General features: G+C 37.4%; 2 protein-coding genes across 2 annotated transcripts in view; both read left to right on the top strand.

The window, feature by feature from the left end:
- LOC114537895 (DNA-directed RNA polymerase III subunit RPC2-like) overlaps positions 1-18,450 on the top strand; it is a 74,076-nt gene that overhangs the window by 14,034 nt on the left and 41,592 nt on the right. The gene's annotated exons all lie outside the window — the stretch shown is intronic.
- Positions 11,073-17,577, top strand: LOC114537893. The gene is made up of 16 exons (XM_028559005.1): positions 11,073-11,706; positions 12,176-12,284; positions 12,730-12,953; positions 13,172-13,221; positions 13,352-13,439; positions 13,622-13,798; positions 14,316-14,461; positions 14,702-14,813; positions 14,915-14,998; positions 15,182-15,362; positions 15,449-15,538; positions 15,639-15,704; positions 15,800-15,869; positions 15,978-16,046; positions 16,126-16,313; positions 16,742-17,577. Exons 1-16 carry the CDS (start codon positions 11,194-11,196, stop codon positions 17,419-17,421), a joined length of 2,847 nt encoding a protein of 948 aa, XP_028414806.1. The 5' UTR covers positions 11,073-11,193; the 3' UTR covers positions 17,422-17,577.

Below are 18,450 nucleotides of genomic sequence, written 5' to 3'. Positions count from 1 at the left end.
TTACTATTATATCACAATGCAAACTTTTAAAGAACTTATAATGGAACGTTGTCTGGGAGAAATAGTAGATAATTATTTATTATATACATACCTGTGCAAGCATATCCGTTGTATTTGAAACCCTTATCACAATGACAAATTTCAGAGCCGTAAGTGTTAGAACAGTAACCGTGGAGACATGAAAGCTTTACGCATCTTCCTTTCAGTGAAAAATTAATAAATATACAATTATCAGTGATAGGGTTTGAAATGTGGGAATTAATTTCTTCTTTTTACGAAAATACAAGTATACAACTGGTCTTATTATAACAGTCTTATGCTCAGTGGGTATTAAATGGTGTATTTTAAATGGGAATACGTTTAGTTATAGTTAAATAATGATTAAAGTTACCCAGCCAGCGCATCACCAGATGTTTTCGCATGCATAAATTTTTGCTAAGCAATGTATTTCAATATGTTTTAATTTTCATAGACATTAATAATTAAGAATGTGAATCATGCAATCTCTTCAGAATCAGCATATTTCTAACGGCCTACATATGTTTCGATTTTTCCGTATAACCCAATGTCAGGACCGTGGTCATATTCCGTATCTGGACCAGTATCCCGAATGTCTCACGCATGCAGTTCTCAGTAATATTATTGACCTTCCATTTTCGGTCTGTAGAGTGAAATATCTGACCGAGATTTTTTTGCATGCAAATCCATACCGATCTGGTGCTCGTCTCTCTCTGTGTGGTCGGGCTGCAGCAGGTTCTGGATCTAGCTGAGGTCCAAGGACCTCTTCACCATCTATATCGAGTCTAAGTTCCTGAGACCCCATTGAGTTAAAATCTGAAGCTCTGACATTCGTATCGTCGGAATCTGAACTGACCTCGCTATCCGTTGACTGTAAACGTTGTGGCCTCTCGTAGTCCTTTTTCAAACGACGATGATTTACGACCTTTTTCCTTCCCCCTCGCGAAACAAGTTCCACTTCGTAGGAGGTATCTCCAATGTGTTTAACCACTATATAAGGGCCCTGAAAGCGTTCCCCGACTAATTTCTTGGCTGAGCCCTTTGGTTTCTTCGGATGGTAAATCCACACTCTCTCCCCAAGGGGTAAAGCGGTTAAAACGGACGTTTCGTGCTCGTAGGAGTGACTCATGCTGACGTTTCTTAATAATTCGATTTCGAACTTTTGTATGTAACTGACCGAGGAAAGACAGTTTTTTTGAGAAGTCCTTTGCTTCTTTTCCTTTGAGCTGGTTTAGTTTCTCAGTGCCAATCATATCAGCTTTATTTCTGCAGGTGAAACCAAATATCACAGAAAATGGCGTCTCTCCCGTCGTTGTGCTACTTTTTGTCCTAATTGCGGCCAATGCAATCGGCAGTCCTTCGTCCCAGTCCGTTTGGTCCTCGGCTTCAATTTCCATTGCTAAACGCTCTGCAATATTCCGAATCATCCGTTCTACCTGCCTATTGCACTGGGGATTGTACGGTGCGCTGCGACTTCGTCGGATATCTATTGGTTGTGTAGCTCTTTTAGTAATTCCGACTCAAAGTTCTTGCCTTGGTCGGAATGTAGAACTTCTGGGATACCATTCTCGCAAAATTACATCAGCAGTGGTCTTCGCAGTTTGATCTGGTACTGCAAAAGCCTCTACCCACTTGCTGAGTGGATCGGTGAAGGAAAATATGAACCTATTTCCCCCTGGTGTCTTGGGTAAAGGGCCAACAAAGTCCATATGCCAACATTGAAAAGGTTGTTTAGAAATGGCAGCTCTCCCACCTGTGGTCCGTCTGCTTTCTGCACCCCTTTTCTTTGAAGACAACTTTCACAGGAACGGCAGCAATCCTGCACATCACGTTTCCAATTAAACCAAAAAAATCGGGTTCCAACATTATGTTGGGTCTTGGCGACACCAAAATGTCCTGCTTGGTCATGAAGGAGTTGTAGTATACGTGGTACCTCCGATTGCGGGATCATCGTTTGTACAATGTTCCGTCCATGACGTGCTGTTTTCAGAACTAGTACGTTGTTGACCAGGTTGATGTTCTTGCCATGTGTCTTGATAAAACTGTTAACATGACGTTTGATATTCTTTGGTTTCACCCGAGTAGCAACCCAGCGATAAATCACGCCAATATCTGCATCCTCCATCTGAAGCGCGCCCAATTCTCTATCTGTCCATACCCGTCAATATTTACCGCTTGAATGGGTGCACGACTTAACGCATCAGCAACAGTCATTAACGTTCCAGGACGGTGTTGAATGGTGAAATCGTAAATATCAAGGCAGACGCGCCATCTGGCTAGCTTTCCTCTAGGCTTTTTAAGTTTTCGCAATTATGTTACTGGCTTATGATCCGTGATGACTGTAAAGTGTCTCCCTTCCAAATACATCGTCAATACGTCTAAACTCCAAACGACAGCTAAACATTCCTTTTCTGTGGCGGAATAATTCTTTTCGACGGTAGTAAGTGTTCGGGATGCATAAGCGATTACTTTCTTTTCTTGTGTAAGAACCGCACCCAGGCCAAGATCGCTAGCATCTGTCTCGACAGTGAATTCTTGCTTAAAATCGGGATATACCTATAGTGTTTCAATCTTAACACAACAATACCAGAACTGGTGGAGATGTGAGCCGGCGTTTCAGAGTGCAAAATGCCATTTCACATGCTTCCGTCCCGAAGAATTTAACATTTGCTCGGGTAAGTTCGTGTAACGGAGCGGCGATATCTGCAAAACGATCAATAAAACGTCGGTAATATGAGGCAAGTCCAACAAACCGGCGAGCTTCCTGGACAGTGGTAGGCCGTGGAAATTGCTGGATCGCTTTAGTCTTATTTGGGTCGGGTTTAATTCCCTCTGAACCGACCACAAACCCCAAATAATGAACTTCTGCACGAGCAAAAACACATTACGATGGATTTAATTTCAAACCAGCCACTCTCAGCTTGTTGAAAACAAGCTTAAGGTGCACCAAATACTCTTCGAAACTGCGAGAAAAAATGATGACGTCATCAAAATAATTATATAAGAAGTATTTGCCAATTAAGTTCGCCTAATACGGATGTCATCAACCTTTGGAACGTTGCTGGAGCCCCTTTAAGACCAAAAGGCATGGTGTTGAATTCAAATAGACCTTTGTGACAGGAGAATATATATAGTGGGTATTTCATGTTCAACAACATCGTTCAAACCTGTCTCACCGTCAATAGAAAGGACATTCCCATTCTTCTGAATCATTTTGTAAAGTCGTCGACTCGTCGTTTCTCGCTGGCTGATAATTGTGACTCATCTGATTTTGCTCGAGCCAGTTTATCAACCTTTTGTGCCCTGTCCGCCTTATCTGCTTTAGTAGACTTACCAGGATGTTTGGACAATTCACTAATGACAACAGGTTCCACAATGTTTGTTGTAAAATGTCCGAAAATTGTACCAGCATTTACCTGCCGGGAAGTATTAGTAGGGTTTGTAACGTGCAGCAGAACACGATTGCCCTCTCTTACTGCATCATAGACTCTACCAAATTCCAAAGCTATTCTATTCCAAAGCGCTCTGACCTCCTCCTCCATGCATATTCGATAATACCCACAGTACCCGGTAATAGCTCATCGTCCAGTTTGCCCTCAATTACCTGCATTGACCTAGAGGGAACAGTCACTGCTGATGATGCGTATATACGACAAATTCGAGGCGAGGTTGTGTTACCACTGTCCTGGTTTGATAATTTATCATTGCCTGATACAAATACTTGTGAGCCGATTGACAAATGCATTTTTAAATGAGGCAATAAATCCATGCCAATAATTGCTGGGTAAGTTGACTTCTTAACTACTGTGAACCGGTGTTGAGGTATGTGCTGATCACCCGCTTGACAATCAGTGACTAAATCATAAACTGTTCCCATCCCAGAACCATCTACAGTATGGGGGCAAATTTGCAGTTCAATTTGTACCCTCTAGCTTGTGATGCTAAAGACTCTTGTAGTACACTTATTTGTGCCCCAGTGTCCACCAACCATGTGCAAGGTAGACCCCCAACTGTTCCCTTAATCTCTATGCTTTTAAAAGTTGAATCCCCAATGTTTGTAGCTGAAACCGAACGATTATAGTTTCCCGGTCCTGCAAGTGGCTGGAGAGGGCTGGATATACTCTCCATCCCCTGCTAGTTTCCCGATGGCGGTGGGTTAGGGGATTTGCATTGCGAGGCTCGATGTCCAGCCTTTTGACACCTAAAGCATACCCCAGAGAATGGTTGGCTACTTCTCTGGCCATCCCGGGCAACCCAGGGTCTTGAACGACAATCACGAGCAAAATGCCCTACCTTCCCACAGTTAAAGCACTTGGTTGATGACCTTGTTGATCGCTGGCTCTGGTTTTTACTCTGCATAGCAGCAACAAATGCTTCGAACTTTTGCTGACTAGTGGTTAGTTCTTCCAACTTTTGCATGATCTCCACCTCAGGACTTTCAGCCGACTGAGGACTTCCCATTCTGCTCGTGGAAACAGCAGAAACTGTTGCGTTGGTTTGCTCGATTTTCATTGCACGCTGTACTAGCTCATCAAGGGTCGCAGTGTCAGCCATAACCCATGATAATTTGTGGCAATATCACCTTTCAACGCGTTGCTAAAGTGTGCCAGGGAAATAGAATCGTATGTGTTCTTATCTGTAACCTCTGGAAAAGCTTTCTTAACCAGTTGAAGTATTGAATACTTTAGTTCAACAGCAGACTTCCCCGGTTTTTGGCGACGGTCAGCCAGTTCCTTTTGCCAATCTGTAACAGTTTTCTTTGATTGAAATATTCTACATTTCTACGTTCGCTCTGTTCTTAAGCCAGTTTCATCATAGGAAGCCCAGACAAATGAGTTGAAGTCAATAAAAATCCGTAAAACACTTGAGATATGTGTTAAAATGAATTAAAGTATGTAATTTTCACTACAAAACTACTGTTAGAACCATGTGCGTGCTCTAGTGGCGCTGCCATTTGACTATGTAACTAGCGACGTAACTTACTATATTATTGCGAAGGATGGAAACTCTCGCCTCAATTTTCAACATTTTGACAAATTAAAACACAAATTACTATAGTAAAACGGCACGTCGACTGCTAAATGCCTACCATAGGTTTAAGTTGAATAATCAAACTATCCTTTCATAATAAAAATAGTGCTGAATTCAAAGGAAAGCGCTAGAAAAACGTACACAAATTTTGTAAATTGGCCGAAATTTTTGTGAATTTATGCGGGATGTAAGTACCTAACCAAAATAGCGGCGGCAGAAGAATCTGATTGGTCGATCATTCTTTGTTTACCTTTCTCGATCAATCTGATTGGTCGATCATACTTTGCTTATTTTTCTCAACCAATCAGATTCTTCTGCCGCCGCCATTTTGCATGGTTAGGTACTTACATCCCGCATGAATTCGCGAAAATTTCGGCCAACTTACAAAATTTGTGTACGTTTTTCCAGCGCTTTACTTTGAATTCAGCACTATTTTTATCAGTTATGAGAGTATAGTTTGATTATTCAACCTAAACCTACGGTAGGCATTTAGCAGTCGACGTGCCGTTTTATTATAGTAATTTGTGTTTTAATTTGTGAACATGTTGAAAATTGAGGCGAGAGTTACCATCCTTCCCAATGATATAATAAGTTACGTCGCTAGTTGCATAGTCAAATGGCAGCGCCACTGGAGCACGCTACATACATGGTTCTATATAACATTAGTTTTGTAGTGAAAATTACATACTTTGATTTATTTTAACACATATCTCAAGTGTTTTACAGATTTTTATTGACTTCAGCTCATTTGTCTGGGCTTTCTATGGTTTCATCAGTTCTCTGCTATTTCGCGCTTCTTCATCCTAATACTTCATGTCATTTTACCATTACTAATATTAATCTAACACTCGGAAAAAATATGTTTTATGTACATTGTATTTCTGTGCAAGATACAGGTGAAGATTCCACCAACGAAGATTTAAAAACAAATGTAAACCTTACAAGTGCGAGTCAATATCCCCCCTTTTAACGACTAACAGCATCCACAAATTGAAAAATTAAAACAGGCAGTTGTCCCTTCACGTCGAAAAAAATAGTAGCGAAGATCATGATTCGGTTAAAGAGATACCGAAAAATTAAAAGATATACATAAAAAGCTTCTTCAAAACAGCCGGAGGGCGAAGAAGAGGGCCTGAAGCACTGTATCGCGGTTGTTAGTGGTCATTGCCATTGCCAGTTGGGCCCATGTCTGGCGTCAGCACGAAAAAATACGCCATATTTTTTGCTTCACTTTTTTGCCAGGAACAAGTCCTTCAGGAATTTTAATATAGCTCAGTGCATTAGACTTCATGCACGGGGCTCATGTCAGCAAATAACTCAATTCAATGATTGGAATCACTCCGTGTTCCATTTCTATCAGTGTGTGAATTTCTAAAATTTTCTGTCAGTGTATCGACAATGAAAACCGACAATTTCAATGAAATATTAGGCAATAAACCATTTTCTGATGGGATTAACGCCGTTTTTCTGACATGAAACTAATATCGCGATGTACACATTTTCATCAATAGGAATTTTTAAATCTCAATTATTTTTTTTAGAAGAAATATTTGAGACTTTATACAACAAATAATACTTTCACGGCTGGATTGCGTAAATTTTATACTGTTGTATGAAAATTTCTATTTGAACTAATATCGTGGTTTGCACTGTAGAAACGTACCTTTTGGTTGTCGATTTTCGCCTACGACCAGAAGAGTTCTTGCATCGTAGCTTTTTGGTAACCGAATATGACCTAAAACATTTCTGCTGGAGATGTTCATTATATTTAAACGATCGATCTTTTTCTTTTCCAGTAAATAACGCCTCCAATAACATTCTGTAAATAAGCATCAAACATTTGATTCTTTCCACGACCATAGTAATCTACTTCAATTACGACAGCTTCTCTCTGAATCGCGTACACTCTCTTGCTGTGATAATCTAGAGACACAGAGGCTTTTGATCCATGAGAAATCTTTAATATATTTTGATTTTTAGCGACCAAGTCTTTTTTCCCCAATCCAAATGGTTCCTCAGTCCAAAAGAGGAATCTACAGAGAAACACATTACACACTAGAGCGATCACGTGATGAAAGTGGCTGCAAATACTGTGAGTCAGGTAAGATATTAAATTTCAAGAGATCAGAAGGTCATTTAAAGATTATTTACGTCTTCAAAACATTTTTCCTTTCAATGGAAGAACAGTCATCTAACAGAAAGTGAAGAAGCCATTTATAATATTCCGTCAGAAGCTAAAGACTAGAAGAAGTTAGTCAGGCAAGTGTGGAGCATTATGCTTTTGAATGAATAATTCTAGGCGTGTGGCTTTATTGACACTTTGATTGTCGTAGAAAAACATTATTGCGAAAGTAGCAGAACACAGAGAATTGCAATAAAAGCGGCCCTTGCATGAGGTTACTTTAATATGCAATACTTACCCTGCGATGGGGTCAATTGCTATTCCTGAAGGAGTGAAGGATGGAATTAGCTTTCCTTTATCCTTGCCGTCCAATGTGGCCACATTGATGCTACCTGGCCTATCACAACTCCAGAAAATACGACGTCCTATCCAATCGATTGTTAATGCGAACGCCATTGGATTTTTTACAACGACTTCTTCATTTGTACCGTCGTAATTCGCTCGATAAATCCCTTTCTTGTGTTCTGCAAAGTATAGTTTCTTGTCTACCGTATCAATATCTAGCGAATAAACGTTTTTTTTTCCATAGATTATCACCGTGTCATCAAGTGTAGTCAAATCTACCGCTAAGATTCGACGCAGGTTCCCCAAGAGCAAATATTGCTCTGGGTAAGGTCCTAGGAAATGAATAATTTTTAGAGATGGGTAAAGTTAACATTTGGAATTTATGTCCGGCCTAGAAAAAACTCCTCACCTTGAATCAGTATAACCTAAGACTGATTTCATAAGCTTAATACAACAGTGCAATTACACCTGGCAAAGGGTGAAATTAATGCTCAAATTGCAATCTTTCTAGCTAATGAAATTGCAGTATTTGCAATAGATTACGGCGGATGTTATAATTTGTGCAAAAATAATATCAGAAATCCGTTGTATTGTCGAAATGAGAACTGAACATCGTTTTCATTATAAAACTATGACTGTTTTGGGCTATTTCGAGCGCATGTTATTTATTGCGTTTTTGAGTAAATTTCATTAGAACGTGAACCTACAATCATTTACTTATTTTAAACACCTTTTTTTTATTTGACAACTATTTTGTCACGTTTTTCATTCAATTATTTACTATTTCCCCCTTCCCCCATTGACAATGTTGAGAGTGATATTTTTGGCAAATCAAGTGGCTTGGTATCATAGGAACAATTAAGATTATTTTGAGGGAAGAGGGGGTAGATACTAGGTGTAATGACCGTGTTTCAATAAATTTTGCACATGATTGAAGTCGAATGTACTTGAAAAAGTCGTTGTACGTTAAAAAAGATATAATTATCTAAGTACCATCATAGAAACACATGTCCACATGTATACGCATTCTGTTCTTGTGGTATTCTTTCGCCGTCTGACAAGTTAGAGATTTAACCTCTTTTCCAGTTTTGGCTTTCAAACATCTGCTCTGCCATGCTTTGACGTCATCTTTAAGTTCAGTCAATTGTTTGTGACAAATGGGGATATGCTTGTTTCCATTGATCAGATTTCCACCAAAATATATCAAATCATCATTTCGAATACGGCAATCATTTTCGAAATAAGAAAATTCCTAGTAAACAATGATAAATTCTGGCAATTTTCATAGGGACTTTGTGCTCGTAGTACCGATTTATGGAACAAAATTTAATTTTGGGATCAAAATTTAATTTTGGGAATAAATTAAAATGTCATAAATTATTCTTTTTAAAGTTTTTTTTTACAAATCGAAATTGAAAATTTTCAATCAGGTAGTTTCGTCGTCATTCAAATGAAGCAAATAATTTCCTAAGCTATAGCTAGACCTAATCCTATATTAGCCCCGAGCCGGTGCGAGGGTACTAATTTCGCCAAGAGATTTTAATTACGCCGGAAATGCAAAGTTATGCGCATGCGTGAGTTCAAGACAAGTTAAAACTGGTAACTAGCAAACGTTTACAAACGTGCGATTAGCTAAATAAAAATTTGGGTCACGTCAGCATATTAACTGATATTTTGAATTGTAACACTTTTTTTTAAATAGTATTTTTCATTTGTGTGGTCTTAAAAACATACGAAAAATTGACCCGTAAAATTGGAAAATTTAGGAAAGTATATATATTCTTCAAGGTGAATCTGTTTAGAAAGTAATTGAAATTTCGCTAAAAATCGTGGTATTTAAAACTATTCGTAGCACAATTATGATTATAGCCGAATTTGATACCTCGAGAGTGGCTTTATAGTTGTACTTAATAAAGGATTTTACTTTACGACTCCGATAATTCAGCAGAAACGAGTATTACAGAATTTCAGTGATAGAAATATATGTTTATTGCTTCAGGCGAGGGGACTTTGCATGCATGTATTTCTAGTATGAAATATAAATTAGTCTAGTCTATATGGGTCTTTAGTATCATTTCTGTATTGAAAAACGGCTTTCGAGCATTCTGATTGGCTCCCTCACCAGTCACTATGAGGCATAGTCGCTGCTCAGACGGCTCTCAGGAGAAACTATTGCATACTTGTTAACAGAATATCGCTGAAACTTGCTAACAGAATATTGTTATCTTTAAAACCAAGAACGGGGAATCAAGGAACGGGGAACCAGAAACGGGGAATCTTTAAAAGCCGGAATGAGAATCTTCGGAATCTTTAAAAGCCGGAATGAGACTCTTCAGAATCTTTAAAACCCGGCATGAGAATCTCCGGAATAAGAAGCATGTAAACAGAAGGAGCAATAAAATAAATCCCGTTCTAAGCAAATTGTGTCATTCAATATCAACTTTTCTATAAAAAACAGTCAATTTATGATAAAATGATTGAATTCTGTGGTTGGAATTTTGCAATAAATTAATATTTCAAAACATCTAACAATCAACTGGTCTCCCACGACCACTCCATTTATGAATCATGCTTTTTATATGGTTGGAAGATGCACTTTCTAAGTAAATATAATTATCTTAAAAAAAAATAAAATATATAACTTTTCCCTATCTCTTGTATCTGGTTTAAAAGAATAAAATTAATATGTTAAGCAATATTATGTGAGCTGGATACACACATCATGTTGGTGTTTTTCTGTGTTCACTTTATGCCACGTGCGGTGACATGTCATCCGGCCTATGCTGTACTTAAACATGCTTCTAAGCTTACTTGTGCACTTGGCATGATGTCGTTGTTGGGAATACATACGTAGTAAGTTATTGACTAACTCACGAAGTGACACTGCACGAAACTGAACTCTCTGAATTTCAATATAAGAAATTATTTATCTCCTGTTTGCCTTTGAAATAAATCAATATTTCAAATTTTCGTGTTCACTTTATGCGTTAGGCCTACAATTTACTTATAGACCTGTTCATATAGCTTACTTAGGGAATATACGTAGTAAGTTGTTGACGTTTGTCACATGCATTAAATAATGCTACTGCGCATGGAGTGTGGTAAATAAATCTTTCATTATAAACACGAACGTTTATCGTGTTTAGAAGTTTATAATTTCATATAGTTCACATAGCAAATGTATTCATGCACACATGTCTTGTAAACAGTAGCTACATCCAAGAGCATAGCAATTGGTAACGCTATAATGGCGCTAACCTAGTCGACGAGTTGTCCACTTCACATTATTATACATACAACTTAAAATATTGTAGAGTGCAATTTTCTAACTTATATTTCAAAATTTACACAATCGCTTTCCTCTATTATACGCATAAAACCCACTTTTTTGCTTGAAAGGATAAATATACACTCTTGGCGATTATTTTATTCAAAATTGCATGAATCATGGCCCAGCTATGCCAAGTGATTGTAAGCGGAATTCGCCAAATTTTAAAACGATTAAATTTAAATGTCATACATTGTTTTCATTATTGTTGGCAACTATTCACCCGTTTCACCTATTCTAAAACGCTATAGAGCGTATATTCTAAAATTTAGAACAGCGCTCGATAGCGTCACTGAGTTGCAACCTGAGCAACCCACAACGGGCATTTGCCCGCGAAGACAACATCAACATGGCGCCCAAGCGAACTCGAAGTGGTAGTGTGAATAAACCAAAACGTTTTAAACCCGTTAAACTGCGCGTGCTTTCAGTTTCCACAAGTGGAAGCAAACGTGCCGGTAGCATCTTTCTGAAAACATCATCAGACAATGTTTCAAGTGCTCATGGTGATGAGATATCTACCAGCAATTTGCCCTCGCTCTCGATGGATACCGATCATGATGATCATGGCGATGATCGTGATGATAATGGCGATATTCTTGGTGACCGTAGTACTTCTGACTTATCACAACATCAGTCAAGACGATTACGGCAATACAGACAATGGGAAGAAGTCAGGGAGAAGCTTGTTAAATCTCGCTACGAACGAAATGCTTTCACAGCCAACGATGTACAGTGCTGTGATTGCACAGCATTCGCCGAAACTCGTTGCCTCGACTGTGGTCACGATATTTATTATTGCAGAAACTGTGCAATTAACAGTCACAACACAAGGAATCACTTCCATGTTTTAGAAATATTTAAGGTACATGAATTTATTAATACGTTTGCAAATTGCAAGCTGAGTCAGAGTCTCCCAAAGTCTCCTTCTAGTTCCATTCAATTGCTTGCTTGCTTGCATGAATCAATATGCATTTCATTATTTTACTGTCTAACCATTGAAATTTTGATGTTGTCCACCAACATGGTAGCAGTAATGTCACTTCAATTTTTTAATGGCTGATCTGGATTTTGTGTGTTTTGTTAAATTGTGTCATTCCACACCACACACTGTTTTTGCTTTGGTGGAGTGGTTACCATTACCTAAAAATTTACAAAGCAAGTTAGTGGTGGGATGCCATGCTCAGATAAATTAACTTGTAGATAGAAAGTGTAATTACCTTGTTGGTAATTTTGTAGGTAGATAGCTTGCATAATAGCTTCTGCTAGGTATTCTGAACAGATGTGTATGATCACTGAGGTTTTAATAATAATTTGTATCTTTCAATCTGTAGGATGGCTGTTTTCTACCATTCTTTGTTGACCAGAAACCATTGAGCTTATGGCATCAAAGGAATTGTCCTACATCTTGTGCCAGAATTGTTGCATGCATTGATCAACACGGTAAGCCACCAAGTACCAAAATGGTAATATAACATGTCTATTGATATTTTAGTAAATAGTAAAATATCAACCCTAGGCCACTAAAGATATACATTAAGATGCCCAAAAGCATACTGTACAGTAGATCTACAGTTGGACCAGGTATAATAATGCCTTACATATTTGATTCACCAACAGAGAAACTCTGAGTGTCATAGATTTATGTACATAGAGTGTATGATATTGACAATGACATGGTACACTTTCAGCCAGCCTATTGACATATGGAAACTTGTGAAATAATTTGAATATGAAAGACCATGTGGGGAATGAAGGACAATACTTAAATTCAAACCATTTGGCATTTTTGCCAAGTTTGCATACATCAACAGCTAGTGAGCTGACCTACTTTATCAGTTACAGAATGATTCTCAAGTGAGCAATTCTGTATGTTAATTTTACCCAGGGCGACAGCATCAGAAGCAAATCCTTTTTTGTGAATGTGAAAGTGATGTCGTGACCCTATGGAAGATGCATTTATGGCCTAACTCTGCAAAACGCCCTATTGTAGCTTATCACATAAAGCTGATGGAGTTGGCAGAAGCACTTGTTTTGGAATGTCAAGTTTCTCTGCAAAAGTTCTGTGACATGTTGACTGTCCTCAATAAATCAACTCTTTTCCCAAAATGGGTAAATTTTGTTAATTTACTATAGAATGTTCTTACTACTTACTATGGACTGTAAGATTACAATTGTCAATTTGTGTTTGATGTTCCTGTGACAACAGTGATGACAACTTATACAGTTGTCATTACTGTGATGATATACCACAATGACTAAACTTACCACTGCAGATAGGATACATGAAAGGGAAATTCATCTCATATTTTCTGTATTCAATACTGTAGGTGAAAAATGTTTACTCTGGTCTCAACAGCGATTCCTTTGATGAATTTAGGTACTGGTAACTGCATTTTGTGTACTGTTAGATTGGGTAATACCCTAATAGAATAATATAACTACAGAATGCATGTATATATTCCTTAAACATTTTCATACTAAGTCATACTGTCACTGTATTTGTGTAGATATCACCAGTATATGATGAGAGATGGTTCACCATATTGGCAAAAAACCCCAGAAATTTCTAGAAGTATCTGCCCTCTTTGTCCTAAGGTAAGTTTCGGTTTACATTATTACTGTGTTTCACCTAATATGTGCATGTGCAACTTCATCCTCAAATGCCCATTGTATACTATCATGGGCCTATTTTTTTCTCTTGAACTGTACTTGCATGTACTATCTAAGCCATATTAATTTCCTTAATATGCATGTAGATGTTGTGATATCTTTTTTAGGATGGTAAATCAGGAAGCATTGTGGAGTGTATGGATGGCTGTTTTGGGCTTGTGCGGAAGAAATCTGCAGGCACTGATATTTACCCATCCAGACACAAAACAACCATGTTTGCTGATCAAAATGATGTTGACAATTTTGTTCAAAGTTACACAGCAAATGCCAAAGAATCAAATGTTGTGAGTACAAGGGTATACAGTCTATGCTATGATAATATAATTAATATATATACATATATATATATATATATATATATATATATATATATATATATATATATATATATATATATATATATAAAATAGTTTGACAACAGGAGGAATTGTAACCACTTGTAGGTATAAAACATTTTTACAGACAAACGTTTTCGCTTGTGAAAGCTCTTCAGGTCTGATGTATATACATAATATATATAATAATAATAATACGCAAGTAATAGTTATAAAGAACGATTCATTTGACAAGTTGAAGCTCATGTAAATAATAGAAGGATACTCTGTATATTTTGTAACATTTATTGCACGAACATTTTCGCTATATAAAGCTCTTCAGGTGCTATTACATCACTCTTATAAATTTCTATACTATACTGTAGGTCACTCCAAGCTTTTACACAATACATGGGGCATATAATATGCACAGATGTGTGTATTAATTATTGGACAGGTTAATTGTAAACTGTATAAACCTTATCAGGAATGCAATGAATTTAAAGCTGGAGAAGTAACTGACATGCTCAGGTCAAAAGGGAGAAACAAACTCTATGATGAAAAGGGTGTTTTTGGACGTGTTTGCAGACACGATTTCCCAAAAGGCTTCCTCAACATTAAACATGGAGAAAGGTATATGATTAAGTTGGTATTTGAGTAAGTTTGCACTGATAATGAATGGCTGTCAGAACAACACTTTACAAAAACCAATAGTGTACTGCAGTATATTCATTTATTTTCTCCAACTTGGTCTTCCCATATGTCATTTTCATATACTGATCGTGGTACAACACTTTAACCATGAATCACGCAGGACAAAATGTCTTAAAAATAAAAAACTATTGATAAAAAAACTATTTTTATTCTTTATAGGATAGCTTATTCCGTGTACGAACTACAGCGTCTATTAGACAATTATGATGGGACAAGTGTTGATGTAAAGATTACATATGATATTGCATGTACATTGGAAGCCCATTTGAAGGTACTGTACTGTTAACAGTAAAAAATTGATTTCTCCAGCCACATCACTAGTTTAACACCAGGTATATGGTAATAGCTAATGCACGCTGTACTGTGTTGTAGAAAAATGAGAGGGAAGACATTCTTGACAAAGTTGATTTAGCCATACCAATTTTCCACTGCTATGGACACAAGTCATCTTGCCAGGTAATGTATAGACATTCCATTATTATGAACCATGTAATTACTTTGAGAAAAATAAAGCTTCTATGTCTGATATCCCCTGTAAAATACTGAATGGTTTTATTATGATAATGCTATGAATTCAGACTTCTAATTAGTTTGGTATACAATATTTATTCTTTCTGACAAACTCCATACCCATGCTAGATACAGTTCAGCCCAAGGCGACTACAAGGCTATGGTTTAACTGATGGTGAAGGAATCGAAAGGTTGTGGTCATATTTAAGAGGTTTCTCTTCAATGACCAAGGAAATGAGCCCCGGGCGACGTACAGATATGTTGACCGATGCTTTGCTGCATTATTCCTCACGCCAGCTTCGTACATGTGGTACTGCAGTATCTGCTGTTTATATATTACATTATGCTTATTATGTACAGTATACGTTATGCTTAAACTATTAACCTCTCTAATAGGATTTCAACTTGCGAACAAGCTAAAGAAATGTCCAGTACTTCTTCAAAACGCATTGTTGCAATTGGAAGAACTGTTCTCTGCGTTATCCGGTGTAGTAGCTAAAAATTTGATTTGTTTGGTACAAGGTGTATATACTGTACATATGACACATCCGCAAAAATAATTGTAACAATTAAGTTTCAATCGTAGTTCCATATGATGGAGAAGTAATTAAGAAGTGGATGAAAGATGAGGAAAATCTGATTTTAACGAGAGGTTTGTTGCTGATGACTTGTGTCTTACACGTACAGTACATTGTTGTTTCTAGTTTACTAACAATTCTTCTGTATGCTGTATTTCAATACCTATAGCCAAAACCAAATTCACTTTGACGTGGCAGCAGAAGTACGTTCAGAATCTAATTCATTTGAATCAGCTGAGGTGCGTTCCCTTTTCGATAAAGGAACTTGTACGTACGTACATGTTGTCATGATTGTACTTTATTATTACACAGGTTTTTCAACGTTTTCGTATGTTCTTTAATTACAGATTGAATGTTGCATCTATTGAGGAAGGCGCACATGACCAACTGGTTGAAGTGGTTAAAAAAACAAAAGAGTGAGAGAAATTAAGATTCATTCTAACCTACATAATTTCTTTTTTGATCCTTTTATTTTGCAATGACCTAACCATCTAGGGTCATGAAGACACTGAAAAGTATTGAGAAGTGTAACAAGCTGCCGAAGAGGTGGAAACCAGGTGAAGCACATTTTAATGCGGCAGCTCTTGGTTTGGAAAATCAAAGACGGGATACAATTGTGGAGCAGACGTATAATATGGCAGTGGAGAGGATGTTTCTTATTTCTCTTAAAAGAAAATATTCAGGTAAAGGCTAAAGCGGTCTACCAAGATAACCGTGTCTGGTGTGCTGTTACAGTTGCTACATGTGGTACCAGAAGCGGAAAGTACGACATGTACATGCATCGTATAGGACTTCTCTAAATTTAGTCCACTTCTGCTGAGGACTAAATTTATAGATAGTACAAGGTAGAAGTATTATACTGTAGCTTCCAAAACGAACCAATATTTGGCGAGAAATTCCAACTTGAATTTCGCTAGTGTTCCAGGAATAAATTGCAATGAAAATAAGAATTCAGCATTACTAACGATGTGAATTTCTTTCGTCTTTGCTTTATGAATTACTGTCAGTATAATAATGTATTTGAGAAGCGAAATACAAATTGCATGGTAACTTTAGCAGTTTGTCAATTAATACTCTATAACTATATTAATGCTTTTGGTTTTACTACCAGATGGTCAAGCAATAGCAACGAAATTATCGAAGCAAATAAACAGAAAAACAAATGCGATCAAGAGTACGGTCACCAAGTATAATGCCTCCTTAGCTGCTTTGCAGGAATTGGTTGATGGATTGCCCAAAGAGTTGAACTTTGACGAAGCTAAGGATCCTGAGTCTAGTCTTTACAGAACATATTGCGACGAGAGTACTGTTGAGAGTGTCCCTTTTTCTGTGAAAAGGTCTGCAATTGACCTACAAAATTTCTTAGATCGATGCAAAGAGGAGCAGCAACTCTTGTTGAAGGAAATGGAAATGCTATTTGACCATTATTTGAAAAGAAGAGATTGTCTGGAAGAGAGTTATCAACTTCACTCGCAGAACGACTGCAGACTTTCAAATGGGATTTGTACTGTGGTGAAAAGTGAAATTTGCGAGACAAACAATATTTTGCTTTCCTTAGGAACCACATTTCGTAATCATTTAGATGCACCTATTCTTGACACAATTTCTGGGATTACTGCTACAACATCTTCTCATCTGTCGACGTCCTTGTTCCAGGAGACTATTGAAGATGATGAAATCGCAGTTATAGAAGAGCAGGTTATAGAAGATCTTGTTGATTTGTTAGATGGTGAAGATGACGACGATACTGCAGCTCATTATCAAAGTGATTGTGATGGTGGTAATGTTTGATGAACATTCCACAACATGAACTAGAACAAACTGTAATAATAGTGGTATTCTATATGTAGCGATTTATGCCTAGAAAATGTACAAATGTGTTAGTTTACCTCAATCCAGCGACAATGAGTGGGTGGCACCCCATGATACCCCTGCCATTGAGCAGTTAATACGGAACTCCTTCCGGGGGACTGGAAGCCCTGGTTAAAAATATTCTGCTAAACGTTTCTGGCATGGTGTCGCAACGGTGTCGCTTATGCAATAGTGACATTATGTTCAGAAACCATTTGATTCGAGCTTTGAAATGTTCTAAAATTTAAAGAGGTCCTGCAACATTTATTGCCAGTATAGTAATCAGAATATATGTTGACAAAGTGCGTTATGAGTAATCCATAAGCAACCCGCAACTTAATAATAAAAGTAAACTAGAAATAATCAAAGATTTGGCACGTGCGTTCGATTTTTTTATTACCAAAATTTAATGTCGAAAACGAACGCGAAAATGTGCGCAACAATAAAAAATTTCCAAATAAAACGGAATAACACGATGTCGTTCCCATAATAACTTGAGAAATTACAGTACACTACAGTAGTAAGAAATTCCAAAACTAGTGTAAATACAAAATTTCAGAGCATTTGAATAAAATTAAGATGAACTTTGAATTCAGGGTGGGTAGATTTTATGAATAAATAAGCCAAATATATTAACATAACATTTGTTTTCTTTGTTTAAAACAAAGGAATCAAAGGGCCGCCAATAACAATGTTTGGCTTATTTTTTTCAGTAACTTACCAACCCTGTTTGAATTTTGGGGTTCGTGTCGCTCGTATCAGGTATAGACCTAATCACCTAAGAGGGCGAGCGTGAAAAGCACCCCAGATGAAAAGTGCGACTATCTTAACGAAACTTTGCACAACGTTTTGTATCACGGAAACTAGTGTAAATACAAAATTTCAGAGCATTTGAATAAAATTAAGATGAACTTTGAATTTTGGGGTTCGTGTCGCTCGTATCAGGTATAGACCTAATCACCTAAGAGG

This window comes from Dendronephthya gigantea, unplaced genomic scaffold (assembly GCF_004324835.1).
Source record: "Dendronephthya gigantea isolate DGI-Jeju-01 unplaced genomic scaffold, DenGig_1.0 000168F, whole genome shotgun sequence".
Taxonomy (NCBI): Eukaryota; Metazoa; Cnidaria; class Anthozoa; order Malacalcyonacea; family Nephtheidae; genus Dendronephthya; species Dendronephthya gigantea.
Note: the sequence above shows the minus strand (reverse complement) of the source record. Positions and strands in the feature narration are given on the sequence as shown.